Here is a 21,391-nt window from a genome sequence, read left to right as displayed (position 1 = left end):
GGAATGTGTAAATTGATTTTTTGTGCAGATTTTTTAAAAAGGAAATTTGTAGATTACTTCAGAAATTGATGGGGGTGTCTGTTCGAATCAGAGGCAGCAGCAGTGGAAGAGATGGGACCTTCATGGAGTCTAATGCTTTGAACCCCTCCATCATAGGCTCAGGTTGCATATATTTGTAAATGAACCATATATCATAAAGACAGCACAGTCTCTGCTGGGACTCATTGTCCAAAACGAAACGCAGACCCGGCTAAGTGCCTGGAACTCCCTGGAGGTTTTTTAAAGAGAGCTTGGATGGCCACCTGTGATGGATTCTTTAGCTGAGATTCCTGCATTGCAGGGGGCTGGACTAGATGACCCCTGGGGATCCCTTCCAACTCTACCATTCTCTAATTCCCAGTTGCTTTTCCTTTTCAGTTTCCAGAATACAAGCCAAATACAAAGGATGCCTAGGGAAGCGTGAGTTCCAAAAGATGAGGGAAGCAGGTAAGTAGCAGATCTTAGCTGCAAAAAACCCAGGGGGATCTTGCTTGGTTTTGTACCGATTCGGGATTTTTAAATAAAAAATGCATTATTTGGAATTGAGACCCAAAAGGTCTTTATTACAAATGCTGGTTTCTAACATTCAGCTTCTTGTTGCAATTCTGAATGTTACTAACGAACATTAATTTGCTGCATATTTATTGATTTGATGTAAACAATGGTTAGCCCCCTCTTCAGCTGGAAAGTGTCCCAGACTGCAGAGGCGTAGCAAGGTCAAGTGGTACCCAGCGTGGAAATTTTTTTATCACGCTCCTCCCATTGACGGCTTGGGGTAGGCTTGGGCGTTGTGGGCACACCGAAAGTCACCCCCCCCTCAGCAATGACACCCGGGGGGGGGTCCGCCTCCCGCCCCCCCTTCCTACGCCTCTGCTAGAATGTAGCAGAAACAAGGTGGTCCCTGCTCTCAGGCTTACAGTTTAATAAAATAAAACTTGGCCCCCTGTTCTTAGTTACAAGTTCTTTTAGTGCCTAGATGGATTGGAAACGAGTCAAGGAGGGGGTGGGTAACTTTCCTTTCCTTTACAGATTCCCATTTCAGCTGGGATATGAGCCCTGGAGAACATACTTGGGGTCTACTCTCCTGAATTAATTTCTTTGTTCAGCTTCTCTGTTTCCTAGTTTTCAGAATAGTGCAGCTGAACAAAGAAATTAATTCAGTGTTTACTTGGGTCTTCAGCAAGAACAGCGCATTGTTGCCCTCTGCTGTCTGTCTTCTGCCACAATTATGTGACGTTATTATTCATTGATATTACTTACAAGCAGCTTCACAATAAAATATTTAAAACTCTTTAAAATAACTGTTATGTCGAAGTGGGAAGGGGGGAAACTTCGGCCCTCCAGGCAGTGGCATAGGAAGGGGGGTGCGGTGGGTGTGGGCTGCCCCAGGTTTCATCACTGAGGCGGGTGACAAAATGGCAAAAATATGTGTTTTTAAAATAAATAAATAAAATTTGGGCTCCCAACACTTTTTTTAAAAAAAACAACAACTCCTGCACCCCCCTTCCTATGCCACTGGTAGCCAGGTGAGGCGGGGGCACTGGGCTTCATACCACGGGGCCTGCAGCGTGCCTGAGCCATGCATCTCTCTTGAGGGAGAGGTGGTGGGCGGACTGCCTGCAAGCTCCGCGGTGCTTTTTCGAGCAGCCTGGGGCTTGCATCTGCCCACCACCTCAGCCGCCCCACAGCTGAGGGGGAGGCTGCGGAGAGGCTCCACGCAGCGCACCCTCCCTTGGCTCGCCCTGCCCCCATGGGCAGCTTGCCTTGCCCCTGGCTGCAGGATGCGTGCATTGCACCGGGCACCTGAGCAGCTAAGCTATGCTGCTGCCTCCAGCGGTTTCTGAACTGCACCTCCTAGCATGGGGATTCCAAAACCCTGATGTTGGTGTTGGCCCTCGCACGCACTTCAGAAAACTTTATTTTTCAGAAAAGATAGGGGGAAAGCAGGCAGAAGGTCGAAATGGACCTCACAATGAACCAGAGCACTGTGGCTCTAAAACTGGGCTAAACATAGCCTATTTGCCACACTGTGGTTGTTTGGTTTACTTACAAGTAGTCAACAAGGATGGTCAATTTTATAGAAAGTCCAGTCTGGATCCCTGATGGTGGGAAGGCAGCTCAGCCTTTTAAAGTCTCTTTCCTGGGAGGGAGTGACTTCTGTCCCTTCCTGACCCGTGAGAACCAGAGTCAGTTGCTCAGTTCCCTCCGTCTCTCGGGTACTTATGACCCCTCTTTGGCTTGGGATGAGGAAAAAAGGATCGCATTTTTCTGTGTATAAGACTATGGTTTTTTCATTAGAAATATATGTTAAAAATGGGGGGTCGTCTTACACACGGATAGTGCAGAAGGGGGATGGGTGATTGTTGGCAGCTGTGAGCGGCAAGGCCTGCTGTTGATTGGCTGCTGCAGCATTTGGGCGGTCATTTGGTGTTTGCTGGTGGCAAGCAGACAGATGATTGGTGGGTTCGGCAAGGCATGCAATTGGCAGTGGTGTTCAGGAGGGTGAACGATTGTCTGCAATCCCCCCCACAAAGCTTAACCATTCTGGGCAATCTCCCCCCATTTCCTTAATTTGGAGTCCCAAAAAATAGGGGTCGTGGCAGCTTGACTTGGAGGAATGGTGGGGCAGGTCAGGGCTTTCGCATCCCTCTTGGCAGCCCCCCCTTTCTTCTTGCTCTGCCCTTGTGCGAAAGGGTCCTCTTGCCCCTCCATGGTGACTCTCTCTGTTTCGCAGCCATTAAACTGGAGTCCTGCTGGAGAGGAGTCCTGGCCCGGAAGCTGGCCAAAAAGAGGATGTGGGCAGCCCAGACCATCCGGAAGTAAGCTGGCTTCTTTCTTTGTTTGTTTCATTCAATTTACATTGGATTGCTGCATTGTAAAGCAAAGCAAAACCTCAGAGTGGTTTACAAGAAGACTAAAACAATGAAATTATCAGTAAAATGGAACACTCCTGTAGGTACATCAGAGGCTTCATCCACCGGAAGCAACCCTTGAACCGCAATAACAAGGACTTTGTGAGGCTTGTGCAGTACACCTACCTTATGAAGCTCAGAGATCACATCCCAAAGAACGTCCTGGACAAAAGCTGGCTTAAGCCTCCAGAGATCATGCAAGAGGTGAGAGCTGTTAGAACCTCCATGTTCAGAGCTACTGTACCTGTGAATGCCGGTCGCTGGGGAACAAGAGTGGGAGGGGGGCTTGCAGGTGTCCCGCAGTGCCTGGCTGGCCACTCTGAGATGCTGCTGAGCAAGAGGGGCCTTTGGTCTGATCCAGCCCTTCTCATGTTAGCTGAGGGCACTGATGAAGGGCAGTCCTTTGGAATCCGCAATTCTCCAAATTTTGCAATGCAGTTCTCCAGCCAAGGCACATGTAGGGAAATAGGCATATTCTAAAGTTTGGTGTTGGTCCATGGGGTCACGAAGGGCAGTCCTTTGGAATCCGCAATTCTCCAAATTTTGCAATGCAGTTCTCCAGCCAAGGCACATGTAGGGAAATAGGCATATTCTAAAGTTTGGTGTTGGTCCATGGGGTCACGAAGAGTCTGACACGACTAAACAACAACAACAACAACAAAGTTTGGTGTACACAAAGATGCCTCTTCACTGAAAATAGCACCCAATATTATGTTAGATGTGTATGTTTGTATGTATATATATTTACCAGAAAACACAATATGTACATATTTTGGCCAAACTACTTGTATATGTTCGGAGAAATTTGCACTAAAATGCCGAGGAATTGTCACAAGGACTTTCCTGGAAGGAATGTCACAAGCTAAGGAGGGAAAGAGGAGAGTGGCTGGAAAAATGCAAAACACAGCGAAACTAAGATTGGCAGATTTGCCCATTCCTAGGGCAGACTGAGCTCAAGCTGCAGGGGCCTTACGGAGCTGAAATTCAGTGCTGTTTGCAGTCCCAATATGGCATGGAAGGTCACAGGTCCCCCATCGCTGCTAAAAGCTTGCCTTATCCCCATCTTGCCTGGTGCCACCTGCTCTGACTGGCAGCTGCTCTCTCAAGCTGAAGTCTTCACTAGCCAGAAACCGGGAATCGAACCTGAGGCCTTCTGCATGCTGCGTTAAGGCCCCTTCCCAAACATCCATCTTGTCCCACTTCAAATGACAGATTACACTCCCCCCTTCTCAACCTAGACATCTGAGTTCCTGAGAAAGATCTGCATAAGAAACCTTGTCCGGAAATATTGCCGTGGCATCACAGCACAGAAGAAGGCACAGGTAAAGTCTGGGCTTTTGAGTTTTTGTGGGGCTCAATCATAGGCGCCGACTCCATGGGGCCTGAGGGGGCCCGAGCCCCCTCAAAAATTCGTTTGGGGGGGCTCGCCCCCCCAATAATTTAAGAAAATTATTACCGTAAATTTCGCTCTATAACACGCAGATTTTTTCTCCTAAAAAGTAAGGGGAAATGTCTGTGCGTGTTATTGAGCGAATGTGTGATCCCTGGAGCTGACTCGCCGGAGCGCAGGGGCAAAAATAGGCAAAAATCAGGCAAAATTAAGATCGGGCGGTCGGGCGGAGGGAAGGCGGAAGCTGCTGCTTTCCTGCATTCTGCCTCAGGGTCTTACTGCCCACCCGCTTCTGTTGCTGCGTTTGCTCAAACTCAACAAAGAGCAGGGAATCCCCTGCCCTCCTGGCAAGCAGAGGGTTAAGGAAAGGATCGAGTCCTTCCTTCTAATTCTTTCCTAGTCACACTGCGTGCAGGCTCCAGCCCACCACCTCCTCCTCCTCTCCGTGCTCTAGGGACTCGCAGGCAGCCGAAAAACATGCAGGTGCTACTGGAAAGAAAAAAAAAATTGTTTTGACTATAGCAGACCAACACGTCTACCTATCTGTAGGTGGGAGAGAGAGAGAGAGGGCTGGCTTGGGGGGGACTTTTGCCTTCCTTTCCTCCCCCCCACCCCGTTAAACTCCTCCCCTGCATTCTTAGCCAGCTGCTTCTCCGCACACCCCTCTTGTGCTTCTTGTCCCTTCTGTGTTTTTCCTTCCCTCCCCATTTAAAACGTGGTGACAAAGCACGGATCCACATGGATCCTCAGGATTTTTGCATTGGGTCACCCCAAATTCACCATCAGATCACATTACATGTCCATGGCTACAGTCTGTACCAAAAAAATCATGCACCCACTGTTGCCTGGGGCTGCAATGGTGCAAAAACGTGGTTACAAAGCATGGATCCACAGGATCTTTGCACTGGGTCACCCCAAATTCACCATCAGATCACATAGCATGCCCATGGCTACAGCCTGCACCAAAAAAATCACACACCCACTGTTGCCTAGGGTCACGGTGCAAAAACGTGGTTACAAAGCACGGATCCACATAGATCCTCAGGATTTTTGCATTGGGCTACTCCAAACTCACTGTCAGATATTAAAAATCTTTATAAAATAGAGAATTAAATACATAGGTAAAGGTAAAGGTACCCCTGCCCATACGGGCCAGTCTTGACAGACTCTGGGGTTGTGCGCCCATCTCACTTAAGAGGCCAGGGGCCAGCGCTGTCCGGAGACACTTCCGGGTCACGTGGCCAGCGTGACATCGCTGCTCTGGCGAGCCAGAGCCGCACACGGAAACGCCGTTTACCTTCCCGCTGGTAAGCGGTCCCTATTTATCTACTTGCACCCGGAGGTGCTTTCGAACTGCTAGGTTGGCAGGCGCTGGGACCGAGCAGCGGGAGCGCACCCCGCCGCAGGGATTCGAACCCCCGACCTTTCGATCGGCAAGTCCTAGGCGCTGCGGCTTTAACCCACAGCGCCACCTGCGTCCCAATTAAATACATACAGAATGTTAAATTTTCAGTTTCGAAATATTAGTACTAGTTTAGTACTGTATTTCTATATTACTATAGTACTGTATTAGTTATTTTCAAATACTTAAATATTTTTAGGGTGTAAGACCCAATTAAAGCCCGTTATTTACATACAGTATTACAGTATTTACATGCAGTATTAGGCATACTGTATTAACTTTATTAACTGTATTAAAGCATTAACTTTGAGATATTATTTTTATTTAATGAACCCTCAGCCTTATTCAAAGTAAGCTTAAATTAGCTATTTCACTTATTAATCAAAGTGCTATTACTGTGCGACAGCAATATTTTATGTTTTATTCTTTTAATGATAGTTTAGGATTTATTTAAATATCATTTCAGTCTTTTCAGAGCTATATATTCACTGCTCTGTAATAGTCTATAAGCATAATTGTTACTGTAAATTAAATTAGCTTTTTACGAAAATACCGTGCATGTTTATGTTTTGTTTCTTTTTTCAAAGCCAAAAAGTGTTTCAGGCTTGTCGAGTTTCCCGGAGTGTGGAGTTATAGAGAGTCGAGTTTTCGGGGTTCTAATGTTGATCATATGACTCTAAAATACTTTTAAAAAACTTTAAAACTCACTAATTTTCATCTAAAATTTAGAAAACTTCCCGGGGCAGGACCCCGGTATGGGCCCCCCCCAATATTTTTTATAAGTCGGCGCCCCTGGGCTCAATTCTTAAAATGAACGGTGTTGGGAGCTGGAATCTGTCCTGGGTACGTCCCCCTGGCTCCTAGTTGCATCTACTGTTGTTGTGCTGACAGTGCACTCTGCAAAGGCTCAGAGGTGCAGAGGCTTGGGAGCTCTCAGAAGGGCCAAAGACCTCCACTGCAGCTATCTCACATTATTATTATTATTATTATTATTATTATTATTATTATTATTATTATTAATTTATTTATACATACATACCCCGCCCATCTGGCTGGATTTCCCCAGCCATTCTGGGTAGCTTCCAACAAAATATTAAAAATACAATAAAACATCAGACATTAAAAACGTCCCTCAAGAGGGCTGCCTTCAGATGTCTTCTAAAAGTCAGATAGCGGTTTATTTCCTTGACATCTGATGGGAGGGCGTCTACAGCGCAGGTACTACTACCGAAAAGGCTCTCTGCTTGGTTCCCTGTAACTTAGCTTCTCACAGTGAGGGAACCCCCAGAAGGCCCTGGTTTCCTTGTGGGGAAAGACCAGGACAGTTAAAAGCAATTCTTTTCATGGAAAATCAAAGACTCTTGTGATAAGAGCTGCCAGAGGTTTGGGGTTTCTTCCATTCCCCTGAGCCAGTAGTTTTCAACCCGTTTGCCGTGGCACCCTGGGGTGCCTTGAATGATGGTCAGGGGTGCCGCAGGCAACACTGGTCTCCGTCCCCCTTTCCTTCCCTCTCTCCTCTGATGCCCTCTTGCATCTCTGCCTCCCAAAGGCTTGCACAGCTGTTTGTTGCATCAGCCGTAGCTACAAGCTCCATGGGCAAATGGTGCCTCTGGGGCTGGCCAGGGGGTGCTGGTTGTCAGGAGTTGAGGCGGCCTCTGAGTAAGCAAGCAAGCAGGCCAGGGAGCCTAGCCAGGCAGTCCGCCAGCTGTTGGGAATGGACAGACAGGTCCCAGGCCCCTGTGGGGCAGTGTAAGGAGGCCCCTCTCTTTGGGGCGGGGGGGGGGCAGCTCAGAGACCAGGGGAATCCTAAGGAGGGGAGAGGAGGCCGAGGGAATACTTCACAAGGGAGCGTGTTCCCAAAAGGGTGAGAGGCTGCCAGCTCTGGAGGAAGGGGTTACATAACTGGGCTCCTGAGCCCCACAGGGGTGCCGCCGAAACAATGTAGTTGGTAAAGGGAGCTGTGGACTCAAAAAGGTTGGAAACCTCTGCCCGAAGCATATGTTTAAAGTGCATTCGCACAGAATCCTGGCAACTGTCATCTGTTAAGGATGCTGAGCATTGCCAGGAGTCCGCTATTCCCCTCACAGAGCCACAGTTCCCAGAGTTCCCTGGGAGGGACTGATTGTTAAAGCACTTTGGGAATTGTGGCGGGGGGGGGGGATAGGGCTTCCTTCATGCCTCTCAACACCCTTGACAAACTACAGCTCCCAGAATCCTTTGCGGGAAGCTATGGCTGTTTAAAGTGGTATCGTGGTGCTTTAAATGTATAGTGCCAAGGTGGCCTCAGACTGCCCCCTTCAACAGAGGATGCATGAGAGAAGTGGCGGTTGCATCCTGCCGTTTGCAATGGATGCCCTCGGGAGGTGGCACCACCATGCACCTGGCCTCCCTTGGCTAACTGGGTGGGGCAAAGCAGCGACGAGGTTGGTGTTGTACAAATTGCAACCAATCAGCAAGCAGAATTGACGCTTTATGGGTGCCTAAAGAATTTCTATTAAAAGTAGCAAAACCAGAGATCCTACTGAGAACCATTTCTCATCATAAGTCAGTCATGTTAACACTAAGAGGAGAGATTAAAAAAACCAAGATGGAGTCTCAATGAAAACTTATTAAATGATGAGAAATTTTACAGAAAGCAAAAAAGACATTGAGAGAATTTTTAAAGTTTAATATGAATCAAGGTACAGATATTAAAGTAGTGTGGGACGCTGGAAAAGCGGTGATTAGGGGATTCTTTTTTCAACAAAATATGTTTCAAAAAAGAATGAGGGAGAAGAGAAAAACAGAAATTTTAGAAGAGATAACGAAAAAGAAAGAAAAAGAACTCCTAAAGAATCCAGGAAGCGAACAATTAAACAGAGTATTAAATTGTTACAAACACAATTTGCAACGATCATTGACCAAGAAATTTATTGGCAAATCAAAGTATTAAAACAGAAATTTAGAATTTTCAAATAACCCCAGAAAATTACTACTGTGGCAACTCAAGAAAAACAGAGTGAAAGAGTCGTTAAGAGGCTGAGAATAGGAGAGCCAGCTTTTCCGGGCGCCAGGCTTCCTATTAAAGCCCAGCCCCCTTCCTCCGCAGGACGGGGAGAAGCCAGGAAGAGGGAGGGAGGAGGGAGGCCGCCATAGTGAGGGAGGAAGGGCAAAAAAAATGGCGCCCAATTTTTTTTTGAAAAAAAAAAAGGTGATTGCGCCTATCCAAGCGGTGATTGCAGAACCGTTCACCGGTCAGATTCAGAGGGCAATTGGGCCGAATCTTAGTTTGCCGACCCCTGATTTACAACTTTGCACCAATTATAGGCCAATTTCATTACTTAATAGTGACTACAAGATCTTTGCGGATATCTTAACAGAAAGACTAAAAAAGGTTCTGAAGGAAATAGAATACTTGCAATCCAGAAACAATAAGCAAGCAGGATTAATGCTGGTTGACACAGAAAAGGCGTTCAATAATATTTCCTGGAGGTCAATGGGTTTTGGCGAAACCTTTGTCAGAGGAATACTGTAGAGGCAGTATATTCTGGACAACAGTCCAGACTTATAATAAACGGAAGGGAACTAGACAAGGGTTTCCTCTATCCCCATGACTATGTATCTTGGTGTTGGAAATTATGAATAGGAAAATAAGGAATGATGTAGGTATAAGAGGTATAGTATTGGGAGGAAAATGTTACAAATTGAGAGCCTACGCTGATGACCTTATCATTACTACGGAAAATACCAAAGAAAGTTTTCCGAAAGTAATTGAGGTGATAAAAGAATTTGGACAGGTGGCTGGTTTTAAAATTAACTGTAAAAAAACCGAAATTTGTTAGTTAAAAATATGGAGTTGCAGGGGGAAAAATTAAATTTAAAAAATCACTGGATTAGAGGTGAAGAAGAAAGTCAAGTGCTTAGGGATTTGGCTAACGGCAAAGAATATCAACCTATATGAGGAAAATTACATAAAGACTTGGAATGAAATAAAAAGAAATTTGGAAATTTGGGATAGACTACATCTTTCTTTTTGGGGAAGAATCTCCACAATTAAGATGAATGTCCTTCCGATAATTATTTTTTTGTTTCAGACTATTCTGGTGTTAGGGGGAATACACTGCTTTAAGGACTGGCAACGAGACATTTCGAAATTCATATGGCAAGGGAAAAGACCTAGGATTAAGCATGAACTATTACTTGATGTTAAGGGGAGAGGGGTTTTTTTCCTTACCTGACCTCAAATTGTATCACGATGCAGTGTTCCTAACTTGGATTCGTGAATGGGTAGTACTGCAAAACACAGACCTGTTGGATATAGAGGGGTTTGACAACCATTATGGTTGGCACGTATATCTGGTTTATGACAAGGTGAAAGTCCACAAGGGTTTTTTGAATCATACAATAAGAAAATCCCTTTATAAAGTATGGGCTAAATATAAAGATTTACTCAAACTGAAAACCCCTTGGTGGCTTTCCCCTATACAAGCTTTCGCAGTTAAGAAAAAAAAATCTGGGACATTATATATAATGAACTTTAAAAAATCTTTATATGTTCATTCCCAAAAAAACCAGAAGTCTACCTGTTGGGAATCATGTTTAATGAAATCCTGAAAATGTTTAGAAGAATTTTCATGTATGCAACAATGGTGGCTAGAATTTTGATAGCAAAAAATTGGAAAGGAGAAGTGATACCCACCAAATTAGACTGGCAGGTGAAGATGATAGAATATATAGAACTAGCCAAAATGACTGGCAGCTTAAGAGGTGATTCAAAACAGAGCTTAAATAAAGAATGGAATGTCTTTAAAGAATATTGTCAGGTGCTGGTGTGGTTGCTCGAGAGCAAACAGGCAAGACTCCAACCCGTCTTTCCCAGGCTTTATTATTAATACAAACTATTTACAGTGCAGAGCGCCGCATGTCCATGTCTGCTCAGTCGCTAGCAGAGTCTGGGCGTGGCCGGTCCTTGTACCTCCCCCAGCATAACAGTCGCGTGACCCCCATCCTTCTCCTCCCCAATCTGCGCCCAAACCGACTGCCAGAGTGGGCGCTGGCAAAGAGGTACTCCCCTCCCCTCCGCTTTGCTCAGGCTCGGTGTTGGGGCTCCCCCTAGCATCTCCTGGTCCCTGCACCCCCTCCCCACTGGAGGCGGGGCTTTCCTCCTCTTCGGAGGCTCCCTGTAACACAACTGCCCTTCCACCTCTCGCCTCTGAGCTGATGGCAGTTCCCTGACAAATATTTACAGCTACATTGTAAAAATGCTTTGACGAGTCTAGGCTGAACCTTGCAGGACAATATGAAACACAAATAAATTAAGTGATAATTAAAATTAAGAAGTGATAATACAAAGTGTGAAATCGAAAGGGAAGCCTAAAAAAAATAGTGGGATGAATGGAAGTCAAAGCAATATGTGATGCTTTTTCTTGTTTGTTTGTTCTTTAGTGTTGTTACTGCAGTGTTTTGTAGTTTGTTTGTTTATTGTTTGTTTGTTTTTAAAGTATTGTTTCAATAAAGTATCAAAACAACAACAACAACCAAACAAATGCATCACCTGGAGTGCTGGATAGCTTTCTGCCGGTGCGTTTGCACCACGCTGGTCTTCGCATCCCCTTGCCCCGCTGCCCACCTCACAATAAGCAGCAGTGCAAACAACGGGAAGTCAGTGGTGCCGGTCATACTGTGGACTTAGGTCAGCTACCTGAGAGACCCCGTTCCTCATGCAAACCTGCCTGGGCTCTGAGATCTTTGGGGAAGGCCCTTCTCTCAGTCCTGCCCCCCTGACAGGCCCGCTTAGTGGATGGAGGTGTGGGAGAGGGTCTTCTCTGCGGGGGGGCTGCTCCCAGACTCCGGAACGCCTCCTGGAGAAGGCAGAATGGCTTCCTCCTGGCTGTCCTTTCGTGAGCTGGTGAAGAACTGAATGTTTTTGAGGAAAGGGCTGTTGCTGTGATTTGTTGTTGTTTTTGTAAATATCTGTATTTTTAATAGATCTTTTATATTATTTTAAATCTATGTGTTTAATTGCATCTTAATGATTTTCTGTTTTTAGTTTGTTTAATATATCTGTGTAAGACACCTTGAGGCAGGATATTATTATTATTATTATTATTAACAACAACAACAACAACAACAACAACAAATACAGTAGTACCTCGGGTTAAGAACTTAATTCTTTCTGAAGGTCCATTCTTAACCTGAAACTGTTCTTAACCTGAAGCACCACTTTAGCTAATGGGGCCTCCCGCTGCTGCCGCTTCACTGGAGCACGATTTCTGTTCTCATCCTGAAGCAAAGTTCTTAACTGGAGGGAATATTTCTGGGTTAGCAGAGTCTGTAACCTGAAGCGTATGTAACCTGAAGCGTATGTAACCCGAGGTACCACTGTAAATGAATGAATGAATGAATGAATGAATAAAATTGAGCCCATGGCTTGCAGGAAGGAAGGTCTCCTGATCTTATGCCTCTTAGTAACGTAAGTACAACTCCCCACATCAGCCTGAAGCAAGAGTTTTAACGTGGTTTCCTTCTTGCAAAATACTGGCCTAGTCTCTTTCTTTTGTTCCAAAACAGATGGAGGAAAAAGTGATTGCTAGTGGCATCTTCCGTGGGAAGAAGGCTGGCTATGCCCAGAGCCTGAATGAACCATTTCTTGAGACCAGGCTAAGTGAGTAGACCAGAAAGGGCAAGGCTGGTTGAGGATTTGGTTCACTAGAGGCACAAGGCCTGACACACCCATTGTGGGCTCCTCCTTTGCAAGGAAATGCAAATATGTAAGGCTACACAAGCAGAGGAGAATGAAAGCTTAAAAGCCTGATTTCCTAACCAAACTTTTGCATAGCTAAGGCATCTCTTAGGAAGAGTTGCCCTGGAAACAGAAGAGAACTTGGAGCTAGCTTACCTGAGCAGACAAACCCAGGGTCCTTGGAATGAAGGTTGGCAGAGACTGGTGTCTTTAGGCTATATGGTTTTATTTGCCCATATATACAACCTGATCAGAGGATAGAAGGGCTCCCAGCATTAACACCCTAGCAGACCTATTAGTCACAGCTTGGGGGTCCAGCACAGAGCAAGCAGGTCTGTGTGTCTCCAAACTGCTTCTGGCTCTCCCACACAACTCTGCCTTTTGTTCTCCTCCCTAGCAGTTTGTGGGGCAGAGGAAAGACCCGCCCATTCGCTTGATGGCATGGAGCAACTTACTTGGTTGTGCTTCACATTTTCTTCACATGTAGTCAGCCACAACCACTGCCTAGGCAGAGAGACTAGTTTAGCAGGCTTGCTCTTATACCTTCTACCCCCACAGATACAGAACCCAAGAATTAAAAGGAACTCAGGGTGTCATAGAGACTGAGCCCCCCCCCCCAACTCACAACAGTAATCCTATACACAAAGAATTCTGGCCAGGGATGCTTTTAGCAAACAAAAACAGGAAGAGGAGAAAGGCATGAGAGCTGCTTCTGCAAAACATCAGTCTAGCTGGGTTACAGACATTTAACTTTAACTGGTACATAATTAAAGGGTCTGATACATATTTTAAAAGCTTTATATGTACAGTGGTACTTAATTCGTTCTGGAGGTCCGTTCTTAACCTGAAACTGTTCTTAACCTGAAGCACCACTTTAGCTAATGGGGCCTCCTGCCACTGCTGCGCGATTTCTGTTCTCATCCTGAAGCAAAGTTCTTAACCCGAAGTAATATTTCTGGGTTAGCGGAGTCTGTAACCTGAAGCATATGTAACCTGAGGTACCACTGTAATAAGATTAATGTAACAAAAAATATCACAAGCATAAATGTGTCAACAATCATTGACTTAATAGGTTTGTGGGCTCTGGTATTTCAGCCCCCTTACTTGAACCGTGCATTTTAATTGTGCTAGGGGAGGGTTGAGGGGATGCTGAGTTCAGAGATGGAGCATCTGATCAAGGCGCAAGTTGTTTTGTCACTGAGGCAAAAATTAATCCCAGAAGCAGGTCTCCTTCCTGCCCTCAGCAGTATAAATATTACCATATGTAAATAAATAGCAATTTCTGCCCTTCCATAACAATCAACTTTGCCTAATGGTAGAGCTGGTACTGACTGGGATATGTGTTTTGTTGTGCCAGAGGCAGCCTAAAATCTCTCCCCGAGATCAGTTTCCTTTTGTGCATGTCTCCTTGTGGCTCCCCACTTTTGTTCCGGGACTGTGACCCTTGCTCTTTCCTGTGTTCCTAGACGAGAGCGAGTTGAGCCCCAAAGTCCTGCAGCTGATCCGCCACGAGAGAGTGAAGGTGAGGGCTGGGGTGCATGGGGCAAGGGCAGGCCAACCTGCACAGTGGTCCTTGAATGGTGTGTGGCTAAAGCTGTGATTCTCAGGCGAAGCTGCCTCTGCTTCTAAGACTCGCCTCGTGGTTGGTTTTCAGTATGTGACGCCGGTGGTGAAGTACGACCGGAATGGCTTCAAGCCCCGAGAGCGGCTGCTGGTTCTGACGCGTGTGGCAGCTTATGTGGTGGAGATGGCCAAGATCAAGCAGAGGATTGAGTACGCCACCCTCGGAGGTAACATCCCTGCTGTCCTTGGGCAACCCTTTCCCTTCCCAGGCATCCGGCCAAGTGAGATGGGGAGAGACCCACCCATTTGCCTCCTTGGCAACAGAGCAACCTGTTTGGATAGCATAAATGGCCTGGTCAGCCAAGGCCATCCCTCTGGCAAAGGAACTGGTTGGGCTGGTTCAGCAAAGAGCCTGAAAGGGACCCAGGTTGACCACCCACTCCCCCACCTCATAACAGTCCTTTCTTGCAGTCTGTCAAATGCCCCATGTGAGGGAGAGGAAGCAGTAAAGAATGAAACTCAGTTCTGCATCCAAGCACATAATAAAATCTACCTGCCAGGCTTCTTTGCAGCTTGGCAAAGAAAGGCAGTCCTTCCAAATTTTTCTAGCAAGTGACTTTGTTTTGCATTCTTTTTCCAAGGCCTTTCTGCCAGCAGCTTGGGCGACCATATCTTAGTCATCCATGTTTCAGAAGACAGCAAACCAGAGAAGGTAGCAGTTTCTCTTTACCCGCCCATGGTGTGTGTTTGCGTGTGTGAAATGCATGGAAATAAAACAAGCTAAGGAGCAAAAGGAACGCCTTACTTTCAGACAGTGGATGCCTGTGATACAGCTAATCATTATCAGAAGAGAAAGGCATGACTTTGAATAAGTGTGGGGAGAGCACTCGCATCTTGCTCTTATTATTATCAGGGGGGCCACTGTGAAAACAAGATGCTGGGCTAGAGGGGACCCCTTTGGCCTAATTCAGGCCAGGCCTCCTCTTCTGTACTTGTGAAAAGTTAGCTTATCAGTTTTTATTTTCCTTAGTGGTAGGATATGGGGCTGCACACCAAACTACATGAGATTAATGAATTGTTTAAGATAGCTAGGAAAAATGGCTTTGCAGAACAAAAGTGTGTTTTCCAAAGTCCTATTAGATACAAATATAAAAGTATTATAAAAAATGTACAAACTGCTGTTGGAGCAAGAAACTAAAGAGGAATTTGTGAAATCGAGCATGATTAAGTGGACACAAGATGTGGGTCACAGTATTGATTATGAATTATGGGGAAATTTGTGGAAAATAAATATGAATTTTATGGCATGTTATGTGCTAAAAGAAAATGTGATGAAAATGTCCCACAGATGGTATTTAACACCCATCAGATTGGCAGAACTGTCTTAAGAGTTTACTACTATACACCACGGCTGCAGCTAGAACCTTATTGGCACAAAGGGGGAGAACAAGTCTAGTACCCACTAAGGAAGAAAATGTTTGAATTTGCTGAACTGGTTGGTCTGACAAACGGGATAAGAGAAAACAAAGATCAGGAATATAAGGACGAATGGATAAAGTTTATTTACTATTTCAAAAACCAGTATAGACAAATTCATAGTTTGCAGGTCTCAAATAAATCCAGCAGATTTGACAGATAACAAATTGGATGATTAAAAATACCATATTTTTCCCTCTATAACACGCAGATTTTTTCTCCTAAAAAGGAAGGGGAAATGTCTGTGCGTGTTATAGAGCGAATGTGTGGTCCCTGGAGCCGAAAAATCAGGCAAAAATCAAATCGCGCTTCACGGAGAAGGGAAACCTGAAAAGAGGAAGCGGCTGCTTTCCTGCATTCTGCCTCAGGGTCTTACTGCCCACCCTCTCTGTTTCGTTGCTGTGTTTGCTGAAACGGAACAAAGAGCAGGGAAAGCCCCTCCCCTCCAGGCAAGCAGAGGGGAAAGCAGAATTCCTCTCTGTGCTCCGGTGCTGCTGGGGGAGAGGGGAGGGGCTTTCCCTGCTCTTTGTTCCATTTCAGCAAACACAGCAACACTGCTGGGGGAGAGGGAGAGAGAGGGGGGAGGGGGAGAGAGAGGGGGAGGGAGAGAGAGAGGGGGAGGGGGGAGAGAGGGGGAGGGAGAGAGAGAGATGGCTGGCTTGGGTGGGGGGAAACTTTTGCCTTTCTTTCCTCCCTCCCGTTAAATCCCTCTCCTGCATTCTTAGCCAGCTGCTTCTCTGCACACCCCTCTTATGTCCCTTCTTTGTTTTTCCTTCACTCCCCACTTAAAATGTGGTTACAAAGCATAGATCCACATGGATCCTCAGGATCTTTGCATTGGGTCACCCCAAATTCACCATCAGATCACATAGCATGTCCATGGCTACAGCCTGCCCCCCCCCCAAATCACGCACCCACTGTTGCCTGGAGCTGCAATGGTGCAAAAACGTGGTTAAAAAGCATGGATCCACGTGGATCCTCAGGATCTTTGCATTGGGTCACCCCAAATTCACCATCAGATCACATAGCATGTCCATGGCTACAGCCTGCACCAAAAAAATCACACACCCACTGTTGCCTGGGGCTGCAGTGGTGCAAAAATGTGGTTACAAAGCATGGATCCACAGGGATTCTCAGGATCTTTGCATTGGGTCACCCCAAATTCACCATCAGATCACATAGCATGTCCATGGCTACATCCTGCCCCCCCCCCAAAATCACGCACCCACTGTTGCCTGGGGCTGCAATGGTGCAAAGACGTGGTTACAAAGCATGGATCCACAGGGATTCTCAGGATCTTTGCATTGGGTCACCCCAAATTCACCATCAGATCACATAGCATGTCCATGGCTACAGCCTGCACCAAAAACATCACACACCCACTGTTGCCTGGGGCTGCAATGGTGCAAAAACGTGGTTAAAAAGCATGGATCCACGTGGATCCTCAGGATCTTTGCATTGGGTCACCCCAAATTTACCATCAGATCACATAGCATGTCCATGGCTACAGCCTGCACCAAAAACATCACACACCCACTGTTGCCTGGGGCTGCAATGGTGCAAAAATGTGGTTACAAAGCATGGATCCACAGGAATTCTCAGGGTTTTTGCATTGGGTCACCCCAAATTCACCATCAGATCACATAGCATGTCCATGGCTACAGCCTGCACCAAAAAAATCACGCACCCACTGTTGCCTGGGGCTGCAATGGTGCAAAAACGTGGTTACAAAGCATGGATCCACATGGATCCTCAGGATCTTTGCATTGGGTCACCCCAAATTCACCATCAGATCACATAGCATGTCCATGGCTACAGCCTGCCCCCCCCCCAAAATCATGCACCCACTGTTTCCTGGGGCTGCAAAGGTGCAAAAATGTGGTTACAAAGCATGGATCCACAGGGATTCTCAGGATCTTTGCATTGGGTCACCCCAAATTCACCATCAGATCACATAGCAAGTCCATGGCTACAGCCTGCCCCCCCAAAATCACGCACCCACTGTTGCCTGGGGCTGCAATGGTGCAAAAACGTGGTTACAAAGCATGGATCCACATGGATCCTCAGGATCTTTGCATTGGGTCACCCCAAATTCACCATCAGATCACATAGCATGTCCATGGCTACAGCCTGCACCAAAAAAATCACGCACCCACTGTTGCCTGGGGCTGCAATGGTGCAAAAACATGGTTAAAAAGCATGGATCCACATGGATCCTCAGGATCTTTGCATTGGGTCACCCCAAATTCACCATCAGATCACATAGCATGTCCATGGCTACAGCCTGCCCCCCCCCCCCAAAATCATGCACCCACTGTTTCCTGGGGCTGCAATGGTGCAAAAATGTGGTTACAAAGCATGGATCCACAGGGATTCTCAGGATCTTTGCATTGGGTCACCCCAAATTCACCATCAGATCACATAGCAAGTCCATGGCTACAGCCTGCCCCCCCAAAATCACGCACCCACTGTTGCCTCGGGCTGCAATGGTGCAAAAACGTGGTTAAAAAGCATGGATCCACATGGATCCTCAGGATCTTTGCATTGGGTCACCCCAAATTCACCATCAGATCACATAGCATGTCCATGGCTACAGCCTGCACCAAAAAAATCACACACCCACTGTTTCCTGGGGCTGCAATGGTGCAAAAACGTGGTTACAAAGCATGGATCCACAGGAATTCTCAGGATTTTTGCATTGGGTCACCCCAAATTCACCATCAGATCACATGTCTGTGGCCACAGCATGAAGCACAAAAATGATACATCCACTGTTTCATTCAGAATGTTTTTTCCCTTGTTTTCCTCCTCTAAAAACGATGTGCGTGTTATGGTCAGGTGCGTGTTATAGAGCGAAAAATACGGTATGTGGATTACACGGAGTAGTAAAAGGTAAAGGTACCCCTGCCCGTACGGGCCAGTCTTGACAGACTCTAGGGTTGTGTGCTCATCTCACTCTAGAGGCCGGGAGCCAGCGCTGTCTGCAGACACTTCCGGGTCACGTGGCCAGCGTGATGAAGCACACGGAAACGCCATTTACCTTCCCGCTAGTAAGCGGTCCCTATTTATCTACTTGCACTTTTGACGTGCTTTCGAACTGCTAGTTTGGCAGGCGCTGGGACCGAGAAACGGGAGCGCACCCCGCCGCGGGGATTCGAACCGCCGACCATGCGATCGGCAAGCCACCCGCGTCCCAACACGGAGTAGTAGAAAAGCAAAAGGAACCAGGAAAAGTGTGGAAGAGAAGTCATATGGTATATGTATAAATGTGGTATTTGGTACGAAGTTGTAAGTGGGATGGGGGGAGGGGGGTTAAATATTCTCTATGTTCCTGTTTTAGAAAATGCGAAGGGAAAAAAAAGAATTTTCCTGCCACACCCTTTGAGAACCACTGGTACAGAGACATGTTTAGCCCAAGTGCATTTTTTTTTTTTTTTGCTTTTGAAAAGTGTTATTAACCTCTTTGTATTCAATTTTCAAATGCAGCTGTCTGATCATAACACAGTGGTGAAAGGGGAGTTTCTCCTTGAATGGAGAGCCCTGCCTGACTCCATTTCTTGCTTCCAGGGAGACGCCATTCTGCAGTGTGAGCACTTTTTTGAGACAGTCACAAAACTCTGCATTCTGGCCCACAAGCAGAATGTCTCGGTGGTCCAGGGAAGGTGGGTCCCTCACTCTTCTGAGGCCTTTGCATTTGCAAATTAATGAAATCATGGGATTGATCGTTCTTAAGCATCACCCGAAGCACAGGCCTGCTTCTCAGCCTGAATTTCACACTCCATGTATTTAAAGCAAAAACCCAGGGGACTATTTTAAAGAGGCTGTTCTGATGCCACATTGGGAAGGATACACCACTGAATTAGGAAGGGCAGGAGAGGCCTGGTGCCTTCACAGCCTGTAAGTGGGCTTCTGGGAAGCATCTGAACAGCCACTGGGGGGATTCTGGCCTGATGCCTCTGACATCCTTGTCCCAGTGCAGGTGGCTCAGAAAAACCACTTGGGTCCCAAATGAAATATCTGAGACTGCCTCCTTCCCTCTAGGCCCTTTCGGGTGCTAAGACTGGCAGAGGAGCCCCTCTTGGTAGTTCTGCTGCCCTCAGAACTGCAAGCGGGTGGTGGTTGTAACCCCAGGAGAGGGCCTTCTCTGTGTCAGCACTGCAGAACACCCATCCCATTGAAGTGCAACTGTTAATTGTACAGCTTAATTGTACAGCTTTCCATGACTGTTGAAGACACACCTGTGTTTTTGGGACCCACTTCAATTCCTGGCAGTTGCTCTCCAGGGACTTCACTATCAGCCTTATTATTTCTGCATGGAGAGCAGGTCTTCTCTCCCTGAGTTCCCAGACCCTTCCCTAGAGGCCAGGATGGTGGTTTTGCACCTAAGCCTGGTGGGCTTGTGAATGTCATTGCTGGTGTTTCTTTTTGTAGCCTCCAGTTCCAAATCAGTTCAGGGAAAGAAGGAACAATGGTTTTCACCACTGGGCAGGATGCTCAGGTCTACAAAGCCAAAAACGGACAACTGACGGTGGTAAGTCCTTTGCAATGACTGTGGCCCTTTTTCTACAGGCAAAGAACTGGATGCTGAAGGAATGACTAGCAAAGCAGATTTAGGGGCCTAAATGTTGTAGCTGGAGTGAGGTTTTTGCAGGTAACTTGGGGTGGTGAGCAGACCAGTGTAGGAACATTGCAAGTGAGTGTCTAGATCAGTGTTTCCCAACCTTGTGCCTCCAGATGTTTTTGGCCTACAACTCCCATCATCCCTGACCACTGGTCTTGCTAGCTAGGGATGATGGGAGTTGTAGGCCAAAAACATCTGGAGGCACAAGGTTGGGAAACACTGGTCTAGATAACCAAGAGGAATCCAATTAAACCCAGGTGTAGTGTCAGACCAGACCATCATGAAGCCAAGCAAGCTTTCAAAAGTCCCTTGGGTATGTTTAAGTTGGCCTTGCTTGAATAATTGCATGTGAAGCTGCCCCCTAGGCCAGACGGTGAGGCTGCTTGTCCACCTAGCCTAGGCGACAAGGGCTGGAAATGTCAGGTGCTGAGCCTTCTACCTCCCAGGCAGGTGTGCTGCCCCCTTATTTGTCTGTATTGATAATCTGTTTGTGATTTTCCATGCTGATGAGCTGTAACCTTTGTGCCCATCCCTCTTTGGAGTCTGAGGCTCAAACTACAGCTTCTTCCCTTGAAGAAGGGAACAGCTTCTCTTTCTCTCACCCAACTATTTTGCTGGACATCCAGCAAAGCTGAATGTTGGAAGATTTAGGAGACAGATAAAAGAAAGGACTTCTACATGCAGCACATAGATAGACTGGGTCAAATTCTTGGAGTAGAAGGCTATCAATAGCCATGAATCATGATGTCTGTGCACCATGTCCAGAATAAGAGGGGACAGTTCTCTGAATGCCAGTTGCTGGGGGTCGTCAGTGGGGAGGAGGCTGCTATTGCCTTCACGTTCTGCTTGGGGGCTTCTTCTCTTTGGGGCAGCTGGCTGATCCCTCTGAGAGCAGGAAGCTGGATAAAAAGGGCCACCTGATGTAGCAGGCTCTTAGATTTTCCTTCCTCATCGTGCGACACAGTGGATGATTTATAATAGGCAAGATTGTCAAAACATGCTTTTATTTCAAGGCCGGTGCTTTCTAAACAGAAACATCAAAAGTAGATCAATCAGATCAAAGGTCCATCCAGCCCAGCCCCCCGTTGCTCATAAAGAAGTTTTTTAAAATCAATTTTCATCTTTAAACTATTTAATATGCTTGTATTGAGATATATATTTGTTTACATTAGAACATACGACATGCAACAATTATATGTTATTAAATATTAAAAATAAAACCGCAGTAAACACTCGGATAAATGTTTCTGAATATAACAACAAAGCT

At 46.4% G+C, this 21,391-nt stretch overlaps 1 protein-coding gene and 1 long non-coding RNA gene across 7 annotated transcripts in view; both read left to right on the top strand.

Moving 5' to 3' along the window:
* MYO1H (myosin IH) overlaps positions 1-21,391 on the top strand; it is an 80,486-nt gene that overhangs the window by 58,079 nt on the left and 1,016 nt on the right. For all 5 annotated transcript variants that reach the window (XM_083710084.1, XM_083710086.1, XM_083710085.1 and 2 more), the window contains 10 exons: positions 418-486; positions 2,774-2,858; positions 2,996-3,155; positions 4,190-4,273; positions 12,293-12,386; positions 13,931-13,986; positions 14,119-14,254; positions 14,669-14,739; positions 19,071-19,165; positions 19,935-20,034. In XM_083710084.1, coding sequence (XP_083566210.1) covers positions 418-486; positions 2,774-2,858; positions 2,996-3,155; positions 4,190-4,273; positions 12,293-12,386; positions 13,931-13,986; positions 14,119-14,254; positions 14,669-14,739; positions 19,071-19,165; positions 19,935-20,034 — 950 coding nt within the window. The remainder of the gene's footprint in view (positions 1-417; positions 487-2,773; positions 2,859-2,995; positions 3,156-4,189; positions 4,274-12,292; positions 12,387-13,930; positions 13,987-14,118; positions 14,255-14,668; positions 14,740-19,070; positions 19,166-19,934; positions 20,035-21,391) is intronic.
* LOC310830393 lies at positions 16,151-18,090 on the top strand. 2 transcript variants are annotated; one of them, XR_014557651.1, is made up of 3 exons: positions 16,151-16,378; positions 17,479-17,772; positions 17,946-18,090. It is a non-coding gene; the product is annotated as an uncharacterized lncRNA (long non-coding RNA). The 2 variants fall into 2 exon arrangements; XR_014557652.1 differs by lacking the exon at positions 16,151-16,378 and adding an exon at positions 17,017-17,307.

This window comes from Podarcis gaigeae (genome assembly GCF_964106915.1).
Source record: "Podarcis gaigeae genome assembly, chromosome: 13".
In the NCBI taxonomy this organism is placed as follows: domain Eukaryota; kingdom Metazoa; phylum Chordata; class Lepidosauria; order Squamata; family Lacertidae; genus Podarcis; species Podarcis gaigeae.
Note: the sequence above shows the minus strand (reverse complement) of the source record. Positions and strands in the feature narration are given on the sequence as shown.